Below are 24,341 nucleotides of genomic sequence, written 5' to 3'. Positions count from 1 at the left end.
CCTTCATGGTTAACGCCTTTAGTTCTAATGCCTTTAGCACGGGAGTACCCTAAAAGCCCACCGATACTAGTAGTACTGCACGATATTTAGCCCTTAGCCATGCTAAACTGTCTGCTATTTTTTTTTATCGGAGTACAAGAGGGATTAGAAGTGTTGGGTTCGCTCGCAAGCATACGAGTAGCACACTTTTTAAAGCCGTCGCCTCAAGCTTTTAGGTAGTTTCTACTGCACTGAAATAACTTGGAGGCGCGGCAATTAGGATCTTGCATTTTGTCCTGCCAAGTGACATTGACCATTTTTTCATCGCACTACCTACACCGCACCCTTATTGTATACTCCGCACTTTGTCCTATTTGTTTCCTTCCTATGTCCTCTTCTCGTTTGCGCCCTTCTATTACACATCCTAGTCCTTGGAGAGCTGTGTGGTCGGGTCTGCAGCAGTACTCCGTCCAACAGTACTACCTACACCGCGTTCTTATACTACTACATGGAGAACAGCACTGCCTACATGGCGCCTTCATTTTACTCCATGAATAAGTGTGCTGTTGGGCCTGCAGGACTCCGCCCAGCAGCATTAACTAGACTGCACGACTTTACTCCTGGGAGAACTGGGTCTTTAGGGCTGCAGCACTTTTCCCAACGCTAGCTGCTCTTGGTGGCCAACATTATCACTCTTTTGGACAACCTCCATGTCATTCTGAGCCTACCGATTAATTCTGCTATTCGAGCACCGTCGACCAATAAAGTGTTTCGCTGTCTCCAGCGGCCAGTTTCCTTTCCATTGGTCTCCTCACCACACTGAAAAACACCGCAGCCTTGAGAAGCGGTGTTTATTCTTCTCTCCGGCGAGCGCCTGCCTCCCTTCAGATGGCCGTCGTGGAGGAGGATGCGGAGGAGACTCCGCCTTTTGGCTGGTAGCGGGAGGCAGACTTGAAGAGCGCCAGGGCCATCAGGTCGTCGTGCAGCAGGGCGTCCCAGGCGTCCGACGCCTGCACCTCGGGCAGGTGGGCGTCGATGAAGCGCGCCGCGTCGCGGCTCAGCTCCTTGTCGCTGTGTCGCACGGCCAGCTCGAACACGCGAACCGCGTTGTCGGGCGCCAGCGCGTTGGACAGCTGCCGGGCGCAGGCCGCCTTCACCGACGCCACGCCGTACTTGTCGGCTGCCACGTACAGGTCCACGGCGCCCTGCGCGCAGTTTTTACAGCGAGTGACGAGGCTTAGGGAGGCGTATCGGCCGCGACGTGCTGGCGTATATAGTGTGTAGTGATTGACATTCTCGCGGGTTCGCTGATCAGTGATGCTACGCCGGTCGCTCTCAAGAATACGCCCCGATTGTTCAGGTAGCCAATGCATTGGACACGTTGGCCTTGGTTCTGGCGGCCTCGTGAGCTGTGCATTAGATTGGACACACTATAACGTGTAGATTAACAGCTGTCGACGTGGCCAACCTTTTTTTGCTGAGAAAGCAGTGCTAGCACGTGCCCCCTCCAGGAAATTTGACGTCTGTTGAAGTGAGGCCTTCAGCCCTAACGAGGTGCTTCCACCCTCCAGATGCAATGTCCTCCAGCCAACTCCCCGCCCCAGCACCCTAACTAGGGTGCTACCCACCCAGCCGCCCATTACTACAATCGACCCACCTCCGCCCACTTTCACCCTCCACAAAAGCTCACGCTTAGAGTAAGAGCATTCAGTACAGCATTCATATAGAAAGTAAATCCCGCTGCTTTCGCAGAATTGTCGCATCAGATGTTTGATCGTCCCGCAATTTTTTTTTAATATCTTACCTGCTTGCCTGCGTGCGCGAGGGATTATGAATTCCAAGTGATTTGTAATGTAGATTACTTCGTGTTGTGAGATGCTCTTCAGCAACGCGACACTCCGTGTTCCCTCGACTCTTCCTCTCGCGGTCGCTATATGATTCTGCCATGAGCGGAGTTTTGATGTCGAGCCGCCATAAAAGTGCGGCTGAGCATCGGTATTGAGGCTATGCCGGACATATCTGCTAGGATAGGGCAAGGACTCGACTTATAAAAGCTGTAAGCATTTGTTGAACTGCATACTACTAACCATTCATAACAGAGGAAAAGCGCCTATTTTACAAAACATGGATTGCCGAAGCGAGCATGGATTTGTCTGCGTTCTGCTCGCCGCGCTGAAGTGCGCACGTCTGTCTAGGATCCTGAACTTGAAACCGTAGCGCAAGGACGAAAAAGAAGTAGCGCACTCAGAGCCGCCTTTGTACGTTTCGTCCAAGTGTTCTTCGGGCTAAGTTTTATTGTTAAGTATGCGACAAAAAAAATTTGGGCGATCAGTGCGATTCATGCGGAGCGGATTGCGTTGGCATCTGGGCTTTGGTTTCGCGAGTGATTTGTGTTGAATTCAAATGAACCACAATTTCAGTTTCGCCTTGATAAATTTTCTTTTCATTTACGATTCTTAGACGTCAATTCCAATTGACAAATTCTGTTTCTCATTCCAATTCGAATTCATTAAATTCCATTTTTATTCCAGTAGCAATTCTTCCAGTTTTAGAAGTTTCAGTTTGATTCAAATTCCATTTCCAATTTTTCTGATTCTTTGACGCTTCTTTGACACCTCCATCAGCCGCGGGGAACCTGTGCGCTTTGCGATTCCTGCTTCGTGACGTCACGGATCCTCACTGTCCTGCCACTGCACACATACAGACGGACACCGGGCTTTCGTTTGTACAGCCGTTCTAATGCTAACGCATTAGACGCATTATAAAGTTTAGTCGAAGACCCTTTTCCCAAGCATCTCACCCTAGAAGAGCCGAGCACTAGGCCGGGGGAAATATTGTACCCATACAAAACAGGTGGGTACCCGGCGACACTGGGTATCGAACCCAGCACCTCCCTAATGCGATGCGGATGCTCTATACCACAAGGACAATCTGCATTGATTAGAAGTTGTTGTGAACTGCGGCAGTAGCAGCGCGTACAGCGAAGGCGAACGCAGAGCGCGCTGTTCTTCACCTGGCTGATGCCGCTCAGCGTTCCGGCGTAGAGGAACTCGAGCAGCTGCCGCACCGCCTCGTACGAGAGGTCCTCGATGACGACCACGCGGTTGGCGGCCTCCGCCGTGGGGCCCGTGAGCATGGCGGCGAACACGGGTGACAGGCGGCCCAGCAGGTCCCCGTGGGCGCGCAGCTTCTTCTGGCCCACGCGGATTTCGACGTCGCCGAACGACGCGCTCTCCAGCAGGCCCGGCAGCTGGCCCAGCAGGGGGCTGCCCGGACACTCCTCCTGGCCGCCATTGCGGTCCGTCATGTACTCGAACCTGCGCCGCCGCCGGGCAGCCCACTCTTTTAGAGTATGCGCACCACACACAGCGCGACTAATGGGGGAGGAAGATGAGGAGGCACTCTTTAACCAACATTGGAGAGGTTAGCCTCGTAGTCTACGTGACAGGCCGTACCCCCCCCCCCCCCCCCCACTCGCCCCGAAGGAAACAAGTTTTTTATCCTTGGTCGCAGGCTTTTCTTCCTGAGTCTACCTGACAGTCCTTACCCAAAAGAAGTTGTTAGAGGAAAAGCTATACTTCACGGCCAAAGCTGATCCGTCGCTGAAGCCTTATGACCTGGAATGAATAAATGAATATTGCCGCGACTGGTGCTCGAACCCGCGGCGGCGCGAACATATCAGCTTCGCTGGCCAGTGCGCGAGAGCACTGCACTGTCGCCGCAGCCGATCACCCTTCGTTTTAAACTGCAAAACACACTCGGGCTGTGCATTGCACATCATCGTATTCATCAACTTCAATGTGCGGCGTGAACAGATCAGATTAGCTTAGATCAGAGCTTAATCTGAGTCTAATATCGTGGTGGGAGGCAATGGGGGGCCAGACCACTGTTTCCAGTCAGAGCCGAGGGGTGGGGAAAGTGGAAAAGGGTATTTTCAGTTGTACAGTGGCCAATCAGCTTCCTCCTATCGCCCATCCATTGCCACCCACTTGAGAGGCTCGGATCGGGTCGGGCTGTCTGGACAAAAAAAGGGGGCTTTTTCCGCCAGGCTGGAACTGTTCTAGGCGATAAATAGGCTGCCTAAAATTAAAAAAAAAATTCTATCTCGAAGAAATAGCATCCATCGCGATTCACTCAGGATGCAGCGGAAACTCGTCCAACGCGCGGCGCCCATCTACGACAAAAGACGACGCCGATGCTCATAGTGCGACTTTTGGAGCTTCAAGTCCAGCTTTCTCGGGCAAAATTTTTGAAAATGGGAAAATTGTAAGACACTGTCACGGAAACATTGAAGGCAAATGGTCCATTATTCTGATATACTATAGCAAAATTTTTCTTTTAAAGTGTTTTCAGAGATCGCATCGAACAGTGAAGACTGACATAGAAAACCAATGGGGAACGCTTTTCACGATAGCAAGAACGCGAATAGAAAAAAAATACATGACTGCCGTCGGGTGATCTTTGGATATATTGATTGTTATAGCGAAATCTTACATGAAAAAATTGCGTTCATAAACGCTTTCCCGTTCAGAAATGCTTTTGTCCAGAATCGCTGGGTACGTTTCACGCACGTGCACTGACACAGGGCATTGCTGGTAGCTAGGTTATAGTAACCGTTTGGTTTGTACAAGTAGTAGTTTTCTACACCCTGCCATTCATTGACAACCGCAATTCGTTCTAAGGACTATTTGTTTCTGCACGCGGAGCCGACGCACCTGAAGAGAACGACCAGTGCGAAGCGGTCGTTGTCATCGCCACTGCAGGCGGCGGCCGACACAACCGATGCCGTGCTGGCCGAGTTGCCGCCAAAGCCCAGCAGTGCCTTCTTCTCGCACGTGATGCGTGCCGCCGTCTTGGTGTTGCACGTGACCTGGGCGATGTCCCGGCCTGTGGGGTCCTTCAGTGCCAAGGAGTACGAGCCCTGTGGCGTGGCGACAGAGAGGGGGCGAGTCAAGGTGCAGGCGTTGTCTTGCCGCGTCGCATTATAGAGTGACCCAATATGGAGGTCACTGAGAGGAGAACCTGAAGCTCGGGAGGCCGACAATGAGCCTTGCTCACAACGCACCGCCGGTCTGAGAAATGTGCTTCAGAGACCAGAACGTCGCCATCATCATCACCATGAGCCTGACTACGCCCACTGCAGGGAAAATGCCTCTCCCATGTCTCTCCAATTGACCATGTCCTTTGCCAGCTGCGCCCACCCTATCCCACGCAGACTTCCTAATCTCGTCCTCCCACCTAACTTTCTGCCGGCCCCTCCTACGCTCGCCTTCTCTTGGAATCCACTCCGTTACGCTTAAGGACCAGCGGTTATCCAGCCTTCGCATTACATGCAAGCATTGAATAACGAGCAGACGTGTGGTCTCCATCCTCTTGTAGAATAATAAGCGACTTCTGAGGCAACGCAGATTTTTTTTTTCTGCGAATCCGCATCCGCGAAAACTTTTGTCCATGGCTGTATATATATTCTGGTCATTTGGACCTTTTAATGCTGAAACACCTGGGTATAGTTAAGAACACAAAAGTGAGCAAGTCGTGTAGGAGGATATATGTTGCCTGTTTGTTAAGAACAACAGAATACTTGGCGAGTTGGTGTAGATACAGAATTTAGCAGCTCGAAAAAAATGAAGACAAGAGCAAAGACATAACAGAACACTAAATTATGAAAAAAGTGTCTACCCTGCCAGCAGCCGGCAGAACAGCTATCGGTTTATAATCCCGGCTTTGTTGGTTGATTGGCTCGCTGTAGTCACATGACGTGCACAGCCCACCTCTTGAAGGATTTTTTTTGTTTTTGTTCTTATTAATGGAAAAAGAAAGCAGGAGAAATAAATATTTGATTCCCCTGGGAGTGTTTCGGCTCTAGGTGGCATTCTGAGGTTCGTTGGGGTAGGATTGATAGCCGACTGCCAGCAGCTTTGTGTGCAGAGTATTCCGCCAGCGAAACAGCTGGAAAAAGAGAATTTCGGCAGCGTCCTAGCGTTGGCTGTCTGCCGTGATGTGACCGCAGTCAGCCAGTGAGGTCAAACAGCCGGCAAACTTCCCTGCGGGCTATTTTGCCTGCTGCCGGCACAGTTGTCTCGTCAGCAGTCTCGTCCAAATACGAGCATGTGTTGACGTGAGTGACCCTTGTCTAGGGGCATGCGCCAGCGTATCGGCGGTGTATACCTGCAGCGTGCTCTTGGTCTCCACGAAGCACGAGGCCGTCTCGTAGCCGTAGTAGTCGACGTCGGTGGTGAGCCATATCTGGAAGCGCGGCTCGTCCCACTGGGCCGGGAAGGGCGAGCTGCAGAGGGAGACCTTGTTGCGCAGCCGCAGCTTTCCGCAGTTGTGCACCGTCCAGGTGTGCGTGATGCTGTGCGAGTGCAGGTACGTCTCGCTGGACGTCGACGACGACATGGTGGAGCCCAGTTTGCTGCCGCCGCCGCCTCCGCTGGCCGTCGAGGACACTGTTTTTCTTCCTCCTCATCAAAGCCGCCGATTGCTGTCTTTACAGAACTCGCGGCACGTGCCATCTAAAGCAGTAAAGGGACCAGAGTAATAATAAAAAAATTAATTGCAATATAAAGGTAAAAGATCTAGGCCCGTAGCTGTGGGATGTCATCTGGTCATTGAAGAGAAATGGAAACCGAAAACTTACTGACACAGTTTTGAAGCAGTTGGCAAGATTGATTGATTGATTGAAGACGTTATTTATGATCTTGTTAAGGGGCACATGTCGGTTGCGCATAATCGAGGAATCCGTTGGCTTCGGCCGCCGTCCTGTCTCTGCGTACCAGCCGTAGCTCAGGGTCGGAGCTGGACAGCGCCGCGTCCGAGTCCTACCTCGTTGGATTTGCTGTCCCGTCTATTAATGGATTAGCCTGGAACTCTCATACGAAGTGGTAGAGAGAGGCCATCCTTCTACAGAATGTACAGCGTGGCTCCACATCCTCTGGGTACATACAGGATTAGTGTAGCTAGGCTAAGGCATGTGTTCGATTGTAGTCGTCTTAATGCTGTTTCTTGTTCACCGGTGAGAGAAGGGTCAGGTGGGGCGTATTCTCTTCTACTTGATCTGTGGTGCTGGAGAATGTCTCTCCGCCCTAACTCTAGATCCAGCAGAGTACCCTAAGAGCGGGAGGATGACTTTTCCCCCTGTCGGAGGATTGTGCAGGAGGAGTGTCAGGAATCTATATGATGGTCGAGAGCGTGTTTGTATCCTGCGCTGTTGGGAGGATTCGGAGCGCATGGCTGCCCACTCGTCGTCTCCTGTAGTTTTTACATGTTTCTTGGGAGTCTGCGGTTATATTCTTTGCGTAGAGGCTTCTGGTAGAGATGACGTGCACCAACGCTGGAGCTGCGCTTATAAGAGTTTACCCTCTCGGTCTGTGTAGGTCAGGGCCATGGTTCCTTCGATAGGTCATTTCCCATAATGCCTAAATTACCAACGAGTGGAGCCGCGGTGACTGAAATGGCCAAGGGGAAGCAACTACTCGCCGCCGGCTCTTGGCACTCGGCGCCGATCGCGAAATGAAGTAATGCATCTTTACGTTTCGAGGCTAGGGCTGGGTGTTTGAGGATGAAGTGTTGCCGGTAAATAGGGGACAATATCAATGACTTTTTGCTACTGCTGTACTCAAGACAGAGAAATGATAGAACATATTGTTAATCAGGTCGAGGCCCACCACCCTCAATGCACGGGACCACCACAGAGATGGGAGAAGTCCTGGGGTTTATGAGCAACCAGGCCACGCTCAACTGTGAAAAAGGAGAAAAGCAAGAAACGATAAAATGATTAATGGAGAAGAGCATGGGAGGTCATTTTAGAAAACGAGGGAAGAAGAAAATTGGCAGTTAATCCGAAGAAATAAAACATGCTAGGATTTAACAGTTAGGTGACAGTTATCACCACCCCAAAAGAAGGGGATGCTACCAATTGTCTGTTAACAGGTATGTAGTTTCCTTGATCAATAAAATAGTAAGAATTAAATGTTTTGTTTAATGATGAGGTAGAGCTAATAAAAGCACGCAAGTGATGGAACTGGCTTCGAGAAGAGAAAAGTTATTCAAAATAAACTGATCCCAACAAGAAGAGATGAAAAAGAAGGTGTGTACTTTAGCCATCTTTGTCCTTTTCCATTTTATGTTGTGCTTCCTGAACTCTTTCACTTGGCGTCTGGTTCCTGGTTATTCCTTGAAAATGTGTAACTTGAGTAGTGTATCTGAGTATTCCGCAGAACTATCCACCGCTGAATCTTACACATGGATCATACATATACCAGCCGATTATCACCCGCCGCCGTGTGGCGCTGGTGCAGCGCCAGCGCCTGGCCATGCGGCCCAGCTGGACGGCAGCTACCCTTTTGGGCTGGGCCGTTCTGTCGCTGGCCGCGACGGCCACCTCCCGCCCAGACGGCAAATCGGCGCCCCGACCACCGCAACCTTTGGTGCTCACCAAGGAAGGGAGGCTGCTCGGCGTGCGCACGTCGTTCGAGGGCCGGCCTTTGCACGCTTTCTACGGCGTGCCCTACGCGCGTCCGCCCGTGGGCCGCCTGCGGTTCCTTCCGCCGCTGCCGGCCAATCCATGGCGCCACGTCTGGAGTGCCCGTCGCGTCAAGGGACCCTGCATGCAGCGCCTGGACGAAGTCCACTATCCGGTGCACCTGAAGATGCTGCAGAACGCGTCCGAAGACTGCCTCTACCTGAATGTGTGGACTCCCGTCGTCGACAGGCCGAAGGCCGGAGTAGTCGGGGACCTCAAGCCCGTCGTGGTCATCTTGCATGGCGGGGGATTTAGCTTCGGCAACACCGGCTCCCTTCTGTACGACGGCTCTGCGTTGGCGGCGCTTGGAAACCTAACTGTGGTCTCGATGAACTACCGGCTCGGGGTGTTTGGGTTTGCGGACGCTATGAACCGACAGGCGCCCGGCAACGCGGGGCTGCTGGACCAACGCCTGGCGATGCTCTGGGTCCGCCGTAATGTGCAGGCGTTCGGTGGCGACCCAGACAAGGTGAACGAGTGGTTCTTTCGCATGTTTGTGTCTGAGTACAAACGCCTCTTGTTGGTTGTGAAGTGACACTTTTATGCTAATACGCCAGTATTAAGCCATGGATGGAACTAAATGCTGCACAGTTAATCACTCAAACGGCCTTAGACGTTACACTGCTGACATGACGCAAAGTTAGTCATGCCTTGTTTTGAATGAAGCTTTAGGTGGTAGTAATACCAACTTTGAAATACGAAGATTGTTTCCTTGCCATTGTACACTTGTGCGTTCAGAGTCGTTGGCGGGTGGACATTCTTTATAAAAGCGTCAATTGTGTCTGCCGATCAACAGCCGTCTATTAAATCTGCAATGAATGCGCCTACTGCCACTTGTTGTACGCCCCCGTCTTGTGCGATAACGTAGAGGAAAAGAGTAGTGGAGCATGACGTCAGAGGTCAAAACGATGGGCCTTTTTCTCATAAAAAACCACACCTCTTTTAGATGCGCAGCATCCCGTTTTCAGTATAAACGCATTGAACATGAACCCTGATGCACTGCGATTCAAGAGGCACCATTAAATGCACACATGGCAGGCTTCGCTTTGCAATGAGCACAGATAGGTAATCCACATTAATAAGATGAAGTGTAGTGTAATATACATACACAAAGCATTCACACCTAACGCTGATCAGTCACGGAACTCAGAGAAACAACAGAAACGTCTTGAATGGGCGAATTAATGAATGGATGAACTGGTAGTTTTTTTTTCAGTATCGCTTTTTGACAGTGCCTTTATTTTTCTGTGAAGGTGAAATCACTCTGCTTCCGCGTCTGCCTGCGCTCATGCCCAACAGGTGACGCTGCTGGGGCTGGGATCGGGCGCCGCGTCTTGCGGCCTGCACATGGCTGCGCCTCAGAGCCGCGGCCTCTTCAGCGCCGCCATCTTGGAAGGGGGAGGACCTCTCTGCGACGCTTTCGTCGAGCCCTCCCGCCGCAGCCTGGAGCGCGCCAACCACCTGGCCGGACTGCTGGGCTGCGCGCGCATGGGCGCTGAGCTAACCAACCTGCCCGGAAAGGCGAGCATCCAAGTGTATACTGTGCGCCGGGATTTTCAACCGCGGATCATGCACACATCTCGGGAGGGGACACCCGCACATGTTGCTCACAAATTCGGAACATCTCTGGTCCTTGCCCTTTCGTTTAGGGGTCTGCCTTTACCGTAACCCGATGGCTGGGTTCTTTAGTGGCTCTCTTTATAGCGGAAAAATGCCTTGTGCTTCACGGACCGCCAACGGCCGTCACACATCGTAGTAAAGCTGGTACCGAAAGGAGTCACCTCCAGCTCTGTCCGTGTGTATGTTTGAGGCGATACATGTAAGGATGGATGGATGGATACGGCTGAACCCTTTAAATCGGGCGGTGGCTCAAGCCATCTAGCCATGACATGAAATTTCACTCTTGTCTTGATTTTAGCCACCAATCAGATAACATTCTCTTGGTTACTTCTACCCGCTTAAAATCTACTTTCCCTTCACTGTCCTTAAACCCGAATGCCTTGATAAATCAGCCCCGCTGCTTTCCACTGTAGGGTGAAGCCCTTTACAGAAAAGTATCAAGTGTTCAGCCGTTTCCTCCTCCTCTCCGCACGCAACGCAAAGTAAGCGCCCCCTGGGCGTCGCCATATTGCTCGCTAGTCTGTTGTATGCCCTTGGTGGAAGTAGTGCTACAAGATCTCTGCACCTTTTCTCAGCAGTGCTAAGAGCAGGCGTTTCGACATGCTGTCAAAAGACCTGCTCTGTAGACTCTTCTACCAGATGCGAAATTCTAATGCCACTGCTTGCACTGTGCTTGCGCATGGGACACATAGCAGTCCATCGAGCAATATAGCGACGCCCAGGGATTGCTTATTGCAAAGGTCGGTGTGAGGACTTTCTGCGACGGCGTCGTAGTCTGTCCCAACCAAGGTCTCCCGCATCGATCTGTAGTCACAAGGACCTGATAGTGGTGGAGGTTGTTTTAATAAGCAAGCTTTACGATGGTAACGTCGACTATTTGGTTCTGCCTGTGTCGCGTAGATTCAGCAAAAAATTGGCATATAACTGCTACTGCTCCCCAGGTGGCTGGCCTTTTTTGGCCTCTTTTCCCTGCAGCAACTTGTAAAACTCCCTCAGTATGAAGAAAAAAAATTAGATTTCGGTTCCTAAAATTTCTTGAAACTCCGTAAAATTCCCTTTTCACTAAATTATATCCTTCAAACCCTCTGACAAATGGAAAGAAGATTGGGGGGCCTTCATAACCACATTCTTACAGAACAAAATGCGCTTGCATTTAGGTTGCCTGCTATGGTTTCTGCAATGAGTGTCTAATTCTCACCTTGCTATCTTCCTGCCAAAAAAAATGCGGATGTAAATGGTTGCATTACCTGAGTCATCCTCTTCTTGAATGTTCGAGTAACTTCCATTGGATCATCATATGGGATTATATTATTCCGACCCACTAATCCACCTTAATCCATTTTCTGGGGCCTACTTTCAAAATTTTATGGGTCCTTTAGAATTCTAAGGGGTGGGCGAATTTCAAAATATTTGGGGGCCTCAGATTTTCACATTTGGCGGTGCCCTATGATCGGTCTACTGATGGTCACGTGATATTGATGACATCGCGACCCTTTCAGTCGCAATCTTAGATGCGGGGACTCTTCATACCCCTGCTGACGCAGTGGTCAAGCGGTTAAGGGATTCGCCACTGCCCCGAAAGGTAGCAGGTGTCTGGGTATGACACCCAAGTGGCTCCTCCCGATCTCCCGTAAGGCTCACGGTGGCTCAGTGGTTAGGGCGCTCGGCTACTGATCCGGAGTTCCCGCGGGTTCGAACCCGACCGCGGCGGCTGCGTTTCGATGGAGGCGAAACGCTAAGGCGCCCGTGTGCTGTGCGATGTTAGTGCACGTTAAAGATCCCCAGGTGGTCGAAATTATTCCGGAGCCCTCCACTACGACACCTCTTTCTCTCTTTCTTCTTTTACTCTCTCCTTCATCCCTTCCCTTACGGCGCGGTTCAGGTGTCCGCCGATATGTGAGACAGATACTGCGCCATTTCCTTTCCCTAAAAAAACAGTTCACTTTCATGCTGAGTGCCACGGTGGGCACGTAGCAATTCGATTGTGTTTGGCAACGGCGGGCTGTTGCCTGGTCGGCAGGTTTCCACCTGCTGCGGTGGGCAGGTTGTGATGGCCTCACAAGTTCGAGTAAGCTCTCTACCAGTCAAGTAATTTCGTGACAGAGAAGGCGAAAAGTTTTTTGTGAGACGACAGTCTGAATGCTGAAGCAATAAAATCTCCGAATACAATGTCCGATTTGAAAAATCTCCGAATGAAACAACACTGCATCACAGACGCGTGTCTCACGAGAGAGGATTAGAACCGTTCGAAGCAGGGGTTTGCGTTAGAAACGAAACATGCTGCTCACGGTGTAGCTACACGCTTCGAAGTTGTGTTGACCTCGACTGCGTGGTTTCTGCGTACATGCTCAGGTGCTGGCCTGCCTGCGTAGCCGCCCCGCTGAAGACCTGCTGTGGGCGCAGGAGCGCGTCTCGCCCAGCTCTCTGAGGTCTTTCGTGGCCACGTACGGGAACGCGTTCCTGCCCAAGTCTCCCTGGAAGGTCAAGTACCTCCCCGTGCCGCTGTTGATCGGCACCTCGAGCAACGAGGGGAGCCCGTTCGTCGGGCGCCGAAGCTTCGAGCAGCCGCCCAGGTGTGATCACCTTTGGTGGTTGTCGTGCAGTCCATGCCGCAGAGAGATCGAAGGCCGCCGCCATTGGACTGGGGCACGCGCCTGCTCGCAGAGAGGCGAAGATTTAGAAGTTCAAAGCTCCCGCCAGCTCTCCCTTCAGTCCAAAGGTCACGTCCTCCGAGTGCCACGCAAAGTCCTTGGGGCACTACGTGCTAATTTATGATAAAACTACTAGACTGTCTTGAGCCACGAAAGTAAAACGTTTCAGGAATACTAATGGACATGAAAGTTCCACGTTTATTCCAAGCATTATTTGAAGAAGCAAGTGGCTTTATGCGGTCGTGCCAATGCTTTTGTTGCTGGTCGATGGCTACTCTTGTCTTAGTTGGTATCAAGATGGCGGTCGTCTTCGTGAGCACCACCGTCAGCAGCTGCGCGTATACAACACGTGCAGGCTGAGCAACCGGTCGGAGGCGCTGAAACTAGTGGGAGGCCTCCTGGAGACCTACAAGATCCCGCTGCCCACAGGCCGGCCGCCCATGCAGCCCTACGTGGAAGTAGCCGGGTCCCGGGGCTCCGTCGAGGGGCAAGACCTGAGGCGCCTCGTCGCGGACGTCTTCGGAGATGCGGCGCTCCACTGTCCCTGCAGGTGAGCGAGCCCACCCAGCTACTTCTGCCGTTGCGCCGGGTGCTTGAAACGTACGCTAGGCGCAGTCTTCCCTGCGCACAAATACTCCTGTATCCTCATTTCGTCATGTAAAACTCTGTTTCCAAGTCTTCCAGAGGAAGAGGAAGAGCTGAAAGATCGGGTCTTTCTGTAGGAGCAAAGGAAATGATAGGGTGCCTAAGAGGACATAGCATAGTGTAAGAGACGAAGTTTCTGCAGCCCCGAGTGTTACATCGACACTTTCCTTGTGCTGAAGTAGCAGTCACCAACAGCGTCACGCGGTCACATCGGGTCACATTCGTTAAGCACCGTTCTGCGTGATAGAGCGCGTACAGCTGCCCCTGTTGATTCCTGTCACCGTGTAACGAAACAGCGCTGTTGGTACCGCGATAGGCAAGTTGGTGTAGCATGCCTTATCAGGAACACTGTGCGCAGACGCGCACAGAAGCGATACCAGTCTTGTTCCCCGTTTTGTGCGTACATGCTCACACAGTTTGTCGAGAAAAAAAAGAGTCGCGATGCTCATTTTCCTCTGCTCTAATAAAAACGACGTTATGGCGCGGCTGCGGCGCAGGCGGTTCGCGGACTGTCACGCCCGGGGCGGCCAGCGGGTGTTCGTGTACAAGTTCTGCTACGCCACGGCGTCCCTGCACGTGCCCGAGTGGATGGGCGTGCCGCACAGCTCCACTTTCTGGTACATGAGCGGAGTGCCACTGCGCATGCCCGAGCGCTTCCACGAGCTCGACAAGACGCTGAGCCGAGAGCTGATACGGGTGGTCGCCCACTTCGCGACGCACAGGTGAGGGGCTCTTCAGTGCGTGCGGGCACCTTGCGAGGACGCGGGATTGTCGGCGCCTGGGAAAAGATATGGGGAACTTGCGCTGAAGTTTGCGGTGCCGATTGCAGCACCATAACACGCTGCCTAGCGAAAAGAGCAAGCAGTTTTGGATAGTACTCTTAGTACTTTTCCGCGCCACCTTCAGGCGCTTGTTGGCGTGAGCCTCCGCGCTCTGTCGAAGGCGCACGTGGCGTGCGTCAGCTATCTGGGCTACACCGATAGAAGCTAGGCAGTGAATGCTGTCGGCCAAACGCGGGTATCTGATCGCGCAGAATGTGTTCTCGCGTTTGCACCGGCCCAAGCGGATGAAAAAAAAGTTTTGACTCACCGAATGGAACAATTGCAGTGCCACCTTGGCAGCGCAGGTTCCCCATAGGCTGGCACTCTAGACAGCATGGTCTCGTGCACCACATGGCACCACATGTTGCCCGTGTTATCAGTACTGCTGAGTCTGTAGTTGCCGTACCAGTATACGTTCGCGCTTGTGCACTAAGCAGCTCTAAGATGGTGCAAAGTGGCCTTTGAAACGTCTGATTATTGTAGGCCTGGTGCCGTAGTTTGTGGCGCATCTTTTGAAGATTAGTTCTTTTGCTTCCGTGTCTTCAGTCAGCCCCGCTTTCAATACGGGAGCCGGTGAATGACATTGCTTGTTTGGCTCTAGGTCATGATGCCACCGTTGACAACTAGCAATGACAGAAGGGCAAATGATATAAATCGGAAATGAACCGTAACGTAACGTGGCCCTTCTGCGGTTGCGCTGGGCTGCAATACTACGGCGGATCGCGTAATACGAAGTTAGGATAACTTCCGGTCTTTCAGGGCATGGAGTGGATTCCCAGAGGAGGGGAATGTTGCTGCGATGGGCAGAGATGAGGCCGGGGAATTCGCTGGGACAAGACTGCCGTGGCTGGCACTGCATAGGCCAAGCTGGAGGTCAATATTGTAGGCCTTCGTCCTGGAGTAGTTTTAACCAGGCTACTGCTGATTGTGATAACGATCGGTGTATGACAGAACAATGTTGATATCATCGTTATCACCGGCCCCGGGCAACTCCATCTCCAACAAAGGCATCTACCGCCAATGAACCCCGTCTTGCACCAGCTATGGCCACCTTATCAGCAACTTGCTTAACCTCGTCACTCCCTTACTCATTTTCATTCTGTTTATTTCTTTTGTTAGTCACTCCGCTACTGGAGCAGGACACAGTTTAGCTTTCTGCGTGTTACATGACCTCAGATGTTTCTTCCTCTTGATTGCAGCTATAAGATAACGCGAGCTCTCGTTTGATTTATTATTTTGAGTTGAACGCTGCTCTTTCCAATTTCATCACCTAAAAAAAAGCTATAGCCCAAGAGGTAAACGTTAATGAACTTCCTTCTTGCAACAATTAAAACCTGGTTTCAGATTGGGTCCTTGCTGCCGCTGTCCACGCGAGTAAAACCGTGCATAAAAGAGTACTGATCAATCTATATACTTCAAGCTGCATAAATGAGCGAACAAGCACGTGCGCTCTAGTTGAAATTCAGCGCCATAGTGTGTGCCAATCGTGTTCGTATTTGTTCCTGTGCGTTGCGTGGTTTCCAGTGGACACGTTAAACGAACTTGCCCAATCGTCAACGCTTGTGAGAACGCTCCGGCCCTGTCGAAAAGCACAGCAGAAAATTTTCTGTAGTCACAACAATTTTTTTTGTATTATTTTTGGCCATAAATTTGTAGTAACATATATTTTATATAGTATTGTGCTCTCTCTTGTCGTAGCGACAAAACGACAAAAAACAATTGTCGTACTTTGAGCAAACAGTCTGCCGTTCTTTTTTTTTCGACTAGGACAGAATTGCAGAGCGATTTATCCAGCAAGAACAGCTTTATAACAAGTAAAGAGACCAAGAGAGTTGCTTCTGAACATTGTGGCGAGGCTGTTGTAGCATCTCTTGGATACGTATATACAATTTCAGGAAGAGTGAGGACAACAGTTCCATTCTCCTGCAACAGATTTTAGAACGCTGACGACTCATATCGAGCCTCGCAGCAAGCCTTGGAAGCAAACCTCTTGTACTCTTTACTTTTGACGAAGCCTGTACCTCGTAATGCAGCGTGGATATTAGCAGTTTTCAAGAAACGTTATTTAATACTATGAACTATACAACAGCACACAACACGTTCGGGTGCACACTGTACTTGTGACTCTTTGCGTCAGTTCATGGTTATCGATATACGTGTCCGGTACAGTGATTCCCCGTAGCAGTCTGTAAGCTCAAGGACTGTTTTCAAAATTGGACGCACAGACGCACTCAAACCTCCAAGAAACCCGCCTTGGCAGATGTAAATGACCTAGACAACGCAATATGAAGCTCAAGTCGTGTGGAAGCCATGCCACAGTAGTAGTTTATCTGGTAGGTGCTACTATAACGGCACGTGCAGAGGCCCATAAAGAGGGCGCTTTGGCGCTACGGATTAGAACTCAGGGATGAACACACTGGTCGTATATAGATGATCCCAACGCGCTCGTCACGTCTAGAGGTCGTCATAAACACGCTGTCATAATAGCGGCGCATAGAGCGCACGTGACGTGGGATGTGCGGGGCCTGAGGTGTTCTTTATGGTGCCTTCCTTTTTTTTTTCTGTTGGCCTTTCAGGGGCGCAGCCGTAAAAAACAGTTCTATTCCTTTATGCGCTTTGGTTCGCAGCCTTCCACGCTGTGTTGACGTCGTTGGCTCGAGAGCTCGCGCGTTGTCGGAACGAGCTGGTACATGCACGAAGTGTCGCTGAGCGCCTACGGTAAAGTAAGCTCCGGTCCTGGAGCCAGTACCGTGCAGAGCGTTGTGAGAGGGCTAGCTGGCAGCCAGCGCATGCAAGGTGGAGTTCACGAAGTTCCTGTAGAGCCCTAAGAACGGTTCGATGGCATGTAGAACGGCGCATATCCCTTATAAAAATGGTCTGTACACAGTCTATAGACTTCTTATAGACTAAAAGGACGTCTTGCGGGGCAAGTTGGTAACTGCACATCACGAATTCTATCTTCTGTGCTCGAATTCTATCAAGAAGCAAAGACGCAAAAACCAGAGAATTAATCTAAGCTTTTTTTATTGCAAAAGGAAGCATGTGCATCAGCGACGCGTCGATATCTTTGTATAAGGCTGAGAACAATTTTTTCACTCGTTCGCTATCTTATCAACCTTGAAGGTGATAGCATTTCTTGTGTGTACGATGGTATATATTTGCCCGTGTTGCCTTCAAACAAATCAGTTGTGAGTGGCGCTCCGTCCCGTCTTTCTGCGTTATGTTTTCTTTTCGCGCCTGTAACCAAAGATGTTCTTATAGACTATTGCCTTCTTATAGATATTTCTTTTTTTTCTATTCACAGTCTGTAGACAAAAGTGTACTAAATGTGTATGGCCATAAATCTATAGATTGTCTATAGACGGTCTGCAGGATTTGTATTGCATATAGACTGTTCTCTAGAGTTCGTCTATAGAGAGTTTGTAGACTTTATAGACAGAAGTCTATGGACCGCGTATAGACTGACTGAAGAAATTTTTGTAAGGGCAGGGAGGGCAGAGAACAAGGACGCATGCGCACTGTTGGAAGGAAAGCTTGCGAACCTGACCGCTAGGGTGATAAGAACACATTGCATTGTGCTGAATCATATTTATTAATAGTCTAATACCGTTTCGGATAGTTTAGCAGGGTATAGAAAGAAACGTGGGTACAGTAACATAATGGCAAAAAATGCAAAGTAAAAGTACACTTCGAAGCAAGTAAAAAAATTAAAAATAGCAAACTGAAAGTAGAAACGCACGACGCAATCAATAGAAAGTATAAAAGCATAAATACAATGTACGGAAGCACAAAAGATACACAGTAAATATACAGGTTGAAGGAACGAAAAACCTAATGCTTATGCTATATGGTTGAACAGAAGAACATAAAATAATCGCAGATGTGCTAGATACGTAGTTTACAGTGAGTACTTAATTGTCGGGCTAGTTTGTTTTCATAGCTTGTAGAACATCGTACAGACAAACACTGAACGAGGAAGAGCTGATACCCACTTAGCGATGTGTGTGCGCTCTCTTGCCTTGCGCTGCATCCGCGCTACACTACTAGATGTATAGAAAACCAACCGGCTGGACAAGTCCCAGATAACCATGGCTCGTCAATCAGCAGTAGTATCGCTGGCCAAGATGGTTTTCAAGCATGCCGACAGAAGCCGCTTTTACAAAAATTTCTTTATACAGTCTATAGACTGTCCATAGACTTTTGTCTATAAATTGTACAGACTGTAGACAAACGCTAGATATTAGTCTACAGAGAATACAAATCCTGTAGACAGTGTTTAGGTAGTCTGTGATGTATGACCATACATTTTTAGTGGACCTTTGTCTGTAGACATTATATAGACTTTGAATAGACAGAAGGAAACAGATATAGGAAGGCAATAAAGTCTATAAGAAGTTTATAGACTGTCTATAGGCCACTGTTATAGGGGCTGTTATGAAACCGAGCTGAATTGCGTAGTATGTGGCCCCGTGTATCCGCCCCATCGGATTCGGCGACCTGAGAGACATGGCTTCCGCTGCACGCTTTTGGCGAGACGGAGTGATCCTCCGGTAACGAGCGCGCAGCACTGCCTGCATGCGCACGTGTGCCCTTCAGAGAGCGGGAAGTGCCTTGACGACAGCATTCGCGCTATTTTTCACGTCTCTTGCTCGCGAGCGCTCCGATGTGCTCCTTTGTTCGCTTAACACGCGCGGTTTAATGGTCTCCCTTCAGACCTGTGAGAGTCTTCTTCGGTGCCACCTTTGCATGTTGGCAGGAATGACCTTCGCTGTGATGCCAGGGTCTGCGCAGGTTTTGGAAGGGAGCGCTGCAGCCCACCGCGTGTCGACAGTTGGAAGGAGCACTCGATGTGTTTCTCCTGATGGAGAACGAAGACGCTAGCTCGTTACCGAGTGCACTAACCTCTCCCCGCTGTATGCACAGGAGAGGGGAAGACACAAATCACGCCACTTCAGAGCTGTTGGGTTCTGAGGGGCGTCGTGCGGGGAAAACGGCGTTGGCGTCGTAATACGTCGCGACCTAAAACTTCCGCGTTCGCCTCCTTTTCATGTAGGCCTAGGTCATAAGGAGCGTGGGGGCCGTTGATAACGACGGGCATGTAGTGGGTGATAAAGCGCCGAGTGCCTTGTGCTTTCCCAGTAGCGGCTGGCAGAGAACTCGAGAAGTTTTATGGCCCACAAAAAATTTAAACGGATGTAGGCATATACTGGTATTTTTTAGTGTGAAAGCACTAATTAACACGGTTCCAACTAAAGATCTTGCGTGAAGCTTGACCTTGAGGGTGACCTTTCTTAATATTTGGAAAAAACAGCGCACCTTGAGACAAAGACTGAGGAAGATGTAACAACACAGCTCTGTGTTATTCTATCTTCCTCAGTCGTTGTCTTAAGGTGCGCTGTTTTTTCCAAATATGAACTACCCACTAGCCCATTTGACCACCCTTGCACCTTTCTTAACACGGTTCCAACCAAGAGTCCTATGTGAAGCTTGACCTTGAGGGTGACTTTGGCCAACCCGTAGAAATAAAACAAGTATTGTCGCGACTTGGTTTCGAAGCCGCGGCGGCGCGAATAATAATAATAATAATAATTGGTTTTTTGGGGGAAAGGAAATGGCGCAGTATCTGTCTCATATATCGTTGGACACCTGAACCGCGCCGTAGGGAAGGGATAAAGGAGGTAGTGAAAGAAGAAACAGATCAGCATCGCTGGCCACTGCACGAGAGTATACTATGCTATCGCCGCAGCTGATAACGTTTCGTGTTAAACGAAGCACAGCCTAAACACAATGCGAAGCCATGAGCCAAGCAATCTAAACACATACTTTCGCCGTCTACTCGGTTTAACCCCGTTAAAACCCAACCACTTTCTTTAGTCTCGGCACCGCTCATAAGACCCGAGAAAGAATAAAACAATGCGACGGGGGCTTGACCGAGGGGGTACTAACTGTCGTCAATCTCTTCTGAGGCCCAGGGAACCAATCGTTAATTACTCGCGTAAGAAATTAATTTCCCAGTCGGTTGATATGTCAGTCAATTCAGTGGTCAAACATTTGTTTAGTAAGTCAATCGTTTCCAATACTGAATTATAATAATTAGTTTTTGGGGAAAGGAAATGCGCAGTATCTGTCTCATATATCTGTGGACACCTGAACCGCGCCGTATGGGAAGGGATAAAGGAGGGAGTGAAAGAATAATTGGTTTTTTTTGGGGGGGGGAAGGAAATGGCGCAGTATCTGTCTCATATATCGTTGGACACCTGAACCGCGCCGTAAGGGAAGGGATAAAGGAGGGAGTGAAAGAAGAAAGGAAGAAGAGGTGCCGTAGTGGAGGGCTCCGGTATAATTTCAACCACCTGGGGATCTTTATCGTGCACTGACATCGCACAGCACACGGGCGCCTTAGCGTTTTTCCTCCATAAAAACGCAGCCGCCGCGGTCGGGTTCGAACCCGGGAACTCCGGATCAGTAGAAAGGAAGAATAGGTGCCGTAGTGGAGGGCTCCGGAATAATTTCGACCACCTGGGGATCTTTAACGTGCACTGACATCGCACAGCACACGGACGCCTTAGCGTTTTTCCTCCATAAAAACGCAGCCGCCGCGGTCGGGTTCGAACCCGGGAACTCCGGATCAGTAGTCGAATACTGAATTATTCATAGGGCCATTTAATCATCCGGTTAATCAATAAATCAGGCAACAAATAAAAAGTCGGTCAATAGACGTGTCAGGTAGTCAGGCAATCAATAAGTCGCCATCACTTTTTATTTCATTCCTTTTCGCACGGCTGATCGATCGATCTGTGAATGTTTAGTTAGCACTTCTTTTTTTTCTTGCACATACGCTTGCCATGTCCAGGCGACGCGTTAACGATTTCAAAAAATCTCACTTCAAAAGGCGTCAAGCCCTACTTGAGGCAGAATGTGAGGTTTCTTGCTCGTACGCTAGAAGCGATTGTGTTCGAGACCAAGGCGTCCACTTAAGTGTAGAATGAAGAAACAGATAAAGACGGGCCCGTTGAAGAAGATGTATGATATGGTATGATATGATATGAATATTCAGCCTTAGGACATCATCGTCATCATCAAGAAATATGACTAAGTAGAACGTGTTGGGCGTCGGACTAGTTGGTTCAATACTTCAATAGAGGTATTCAATAGAAGTTTCAATAGAAGTATTGAACCAACTAGCCTGACAACACGTTCTACTTAGTCATGTTTATTCAGTTTGCTTTATGGTCTGGTTTAAGGGGGTTTAACGTCCCAAAGCGACTCAGGCTCTGAGAGACGCCGTAGTGAAGGGCTCCGGAAATTTCGACCACCCGGAGTTCTTTAACGCGCACTGACATCGCACAGTACACGGGCCTCTAGAATTTCGCCTCCATCGAAATTCGACCGGCGCGGCCGGAATCGAACCCGCGTCTTTCGGGCCAGCAGCCGAGCGCCATAACCACTCAGCCACCGCGGCGGCTATGTTTAGTTAGTAAACAGTCGGTCGATCGGTCTGTCATTCAATGAGCTCCAGTCTCCGGGAAGTGACGGGGGCTGTCAGAGCTCGATGGACACGGTTTCTTGCTCCTCCCAGGGATCCGGGCCCCTTCATGGGTCAACCGTGGGCGCCACTCGAAGGCGGCTCCTCACTGGCCATGCATTTGCACCCGCACAAGGCTGGTGTGCGCAAGGATGAGCGGTCGTCCTACTGCGACTACTGGAACGCCCGAGAACCTTGACGGGCTGCGGTGGCGGCTGCCTGCTGCACTGCACAACGCGGCGTCGAGCGTCGGCAAGATTCGGGGAAACCACAGGAACCGTGGCCTTTTCCTGCCAATGGCGCTTTCCATTTGCAAAACGGAGGACATTTCAGTCTTGACTCAATGTACCGAACAAGCATCATTACTAATCCTCCTTATTAATCCTGCTGTCGCGTAGTGAAGGCAGACACGGGACGCCAGTGTGGAGGTTGGACACAACAAGCGCAGGAAGCCCCCGCTTTCAAACCCCCGTAGAAAAATTGAAGATCTACAATGCGAGCCAGTATATGTAGATTCCCTTCGACGTTTATTTTTACGAACTGCGCATCGTCGAGGAACGTTATACCAGGGTTTTGCGTTAATATTTCACGTATAAATTTAAACAATAACTAAGCAGTGCTGCAATAAAATTTTGCTTCGCGATATCCGTTTTCGTGGGAAGGCTGGTACACTGGCCGCAGCGTTTCTTCTCTGCCGGCATACTCGGGACAAAGCTCGCTTTGTTCTGTTCCGTGTTCAACTCTTGTTAAGAGCAGAGCGTCATTCTGAGCACCACGGATCACCAAGTGTACAGCCCAAGCCTTCACGCCTCCATATGGGTGCCGACGGTACAACGAAAACTACATCGGGCAGTGCACCGTGTCTGCTGCACAGAGGGGAGAGAGTGAACGTGTTTTTTTTTTTTTGCCCAGTGCTGTACTCCACAAATGTTAATACACAGGCCTGTCCTGGACTTCTTTGTTTTCAAACTTCATTTCTGAGTTAGAAAACCTAGTATACGTTTATATCGACAGAAAGCATGGTTTAAGTGTAGGAGAAGGGGGGGGGGGGTCGCCCCATCTTTAGAAGAGGCGGCTTGTGGCGCGATGCCACCAGCACCTGTCAGATCAGGCAGTGACAGGACTATGGGAGCTGCAGAGCTGAAATACAGATCAGTAAGGAGCGTATAGGGTAAAAGCGTTATCTGTATGCATCGATGTACAGTCATGCTTTTCCATGTAATTTTGTATACGTTGCCATAAAGCCTGCTATAAAGTGGCCCGCAGCGCGGTGGCAATCTGCCCACCGTGTCAGGTGCACCACCTGCCAGAGGCTTCTGCCAGACAAACATCGGCGAAATCTGAGATTGAATGTTTTAGTGCTAGCAATATGTCGATGTCCCGGGAAAAGCCGTTAACTGAATATAATGGAAGGACAGGTGCACAAGTGTGTCCCACCCTCTGAAGCTAATACGTGCTAATCGGGCAACCACATGCAAAGACATTAAGATATCACTGCGGCTACCCGCATTGGAGGAATGCGAAAGCATTATCGCCTCCTCGATGCTCGTCGCCCCTCTTCGAGTCCATTGACGTTTGCTTCTAGTTAATTAACTAATTAATCTATGTCAATTGAACTTTTTGTTCGATTAATTATCAGTCATCAAACACATTTCAATCTATTTCAAACTTTATTTTCACGTCTTTACCTGTTTTTTTTTCACTATTTTTCTGTCCATGGCTGTTTTCCCGTCCACTCACTATATCGACGTCCGTGCTATTTCGATGTATTTAAATTATTGCTTCTGATTAACTGATCATCCTATTGACATCAATTTTTTTGCGCATCCTCACGTAGCTCTCTATCGATCACAACCGTTCGTTTGTTGCTATCTCTTCTGAGAACGTCACAATCGCTGCGGACATGTTTTGGTGACACCCTTTGGTGACCCGACCCCGTCGACATAGCCTAGAAATGCTTTCGCATTAATAAATTGTTCATTACTCTGGGGTTTGGCGCAGTATGGTGAACTCTTACTGATCAGTAAAAAGCCGAAGCAATCCTTGTGTGTTTTTTTACATTAACCCGTGGAAATGAAGCTAAGTTCCTTTTGAGAGAGGGGAGCTGCGCTACGGGGTTCGACGAGCTGTGTTTCAGAACATATTTTAGAGCCCAATTTTTATAAAATACACACGTGCGCAACGGGCCGTAGCATGTACTACGTACACCAGGGGCGACGATGTCACCAAGAGATTCGAAGTGTGTCAAAGCGATACACTCACTTGTAAGTTGATGTTCAGTTTGTGACCTAAGGTCACTGCGCGCGCATAAGCTAACGCAACCAACGGAATTGTTAATCGCGGCCAATCGTCGACAGACTGGCCTTATAAGATGCATTAAGAGACTTCGTGCAAACCGCAGCGGTGTCCTAGTAATATGAGCATCCTCCTCACATGCGGTACGTAAGCGTCTTCAGTGCCACCGGGTACCTACCGGTGATACGAGTACAAGCTTCCCCCTGATCTGGCGCTGGGCTTTTTTGGGGTGAAATTATTGGGAAATTGGTCTTTTACTCCATCATGAGTAGACGAAAACT

General features: G+C 49.9%; 2 protein-coding genes across 2 annotated transcripts; one reads left to right on the top strand and one right to left on the bottom strand.

The window, feature by feature from the left end:
* Positions 1–330: 330 nt before the first annotated feature.
* Positions 331–6,457, bottom strand: LOC144111147 (speckle-type POZ protein-like). Its single transcript, XM_077644302.1, has 4 exons — positions 6,148–6,457; positions 4,695–4,900; positions 2,993–3,296; positions 331–1,184 (listed from the first exon to the last, which is right to left on the bottom strand). The coding sequence occupies exons 1-4, from the start codon at positions 6,376–6,378 to the stop codon at positions 864–866; spliced, it is 1,062 nt and encodes a 353-aa protein (XP_077500428.1). The 5' UTR covers positions 6,379–6,457; the 3' UTR covers positions 331–863.
* Positions 6,458–6,487: 30 nt separating this feature from the next.
* On the top strand, positions 6,488–22,649 carry LOC144111146 (acetylcholinesterase-like). Its single transcript, XM_077644300.1, has 6 exons — positions 6,488–8,972; positions 9,803–10,024; positions 12,476–12,696; positions 13,130–13,324; positions 13,917–14,141; positions 21,820–22,649. The coding sequence occupies exons 1-6, from the start codon at positions 8,295–8,297 to the stop codon at positions 21,962–21,964; spliced, it is 1,686 nt and encodes a 561-aa protein (XP_077500426.1). The 5' UTR covers positions 6,488–8,294; the 3' UTR covers positions 21,965–22,649.
* Positions 22,650–24,341: the final 1,692 nt, after the last annotated feature.

This window comes from Amblyomma americanum, chromosome 11 (genome assembly GCF_052857255.1).
Source record: "Amblyomma americanum isolate KBUSLIRL-KWMA chromosome 11, ASM5285725v1, whole genome shotgun sequence".
Lineage (NCBI taxonomy): Eukaryota > Metazoa > Arthropoda > Arachnida > Ixodida > Ixodidae > Amblyomma > Amblyomma americanum.
The sequence above is the reverse complement of the archived record's forward strand: the minus strand, read 5'-3'. Positions and strand labels throughout refer to the sequence as shown.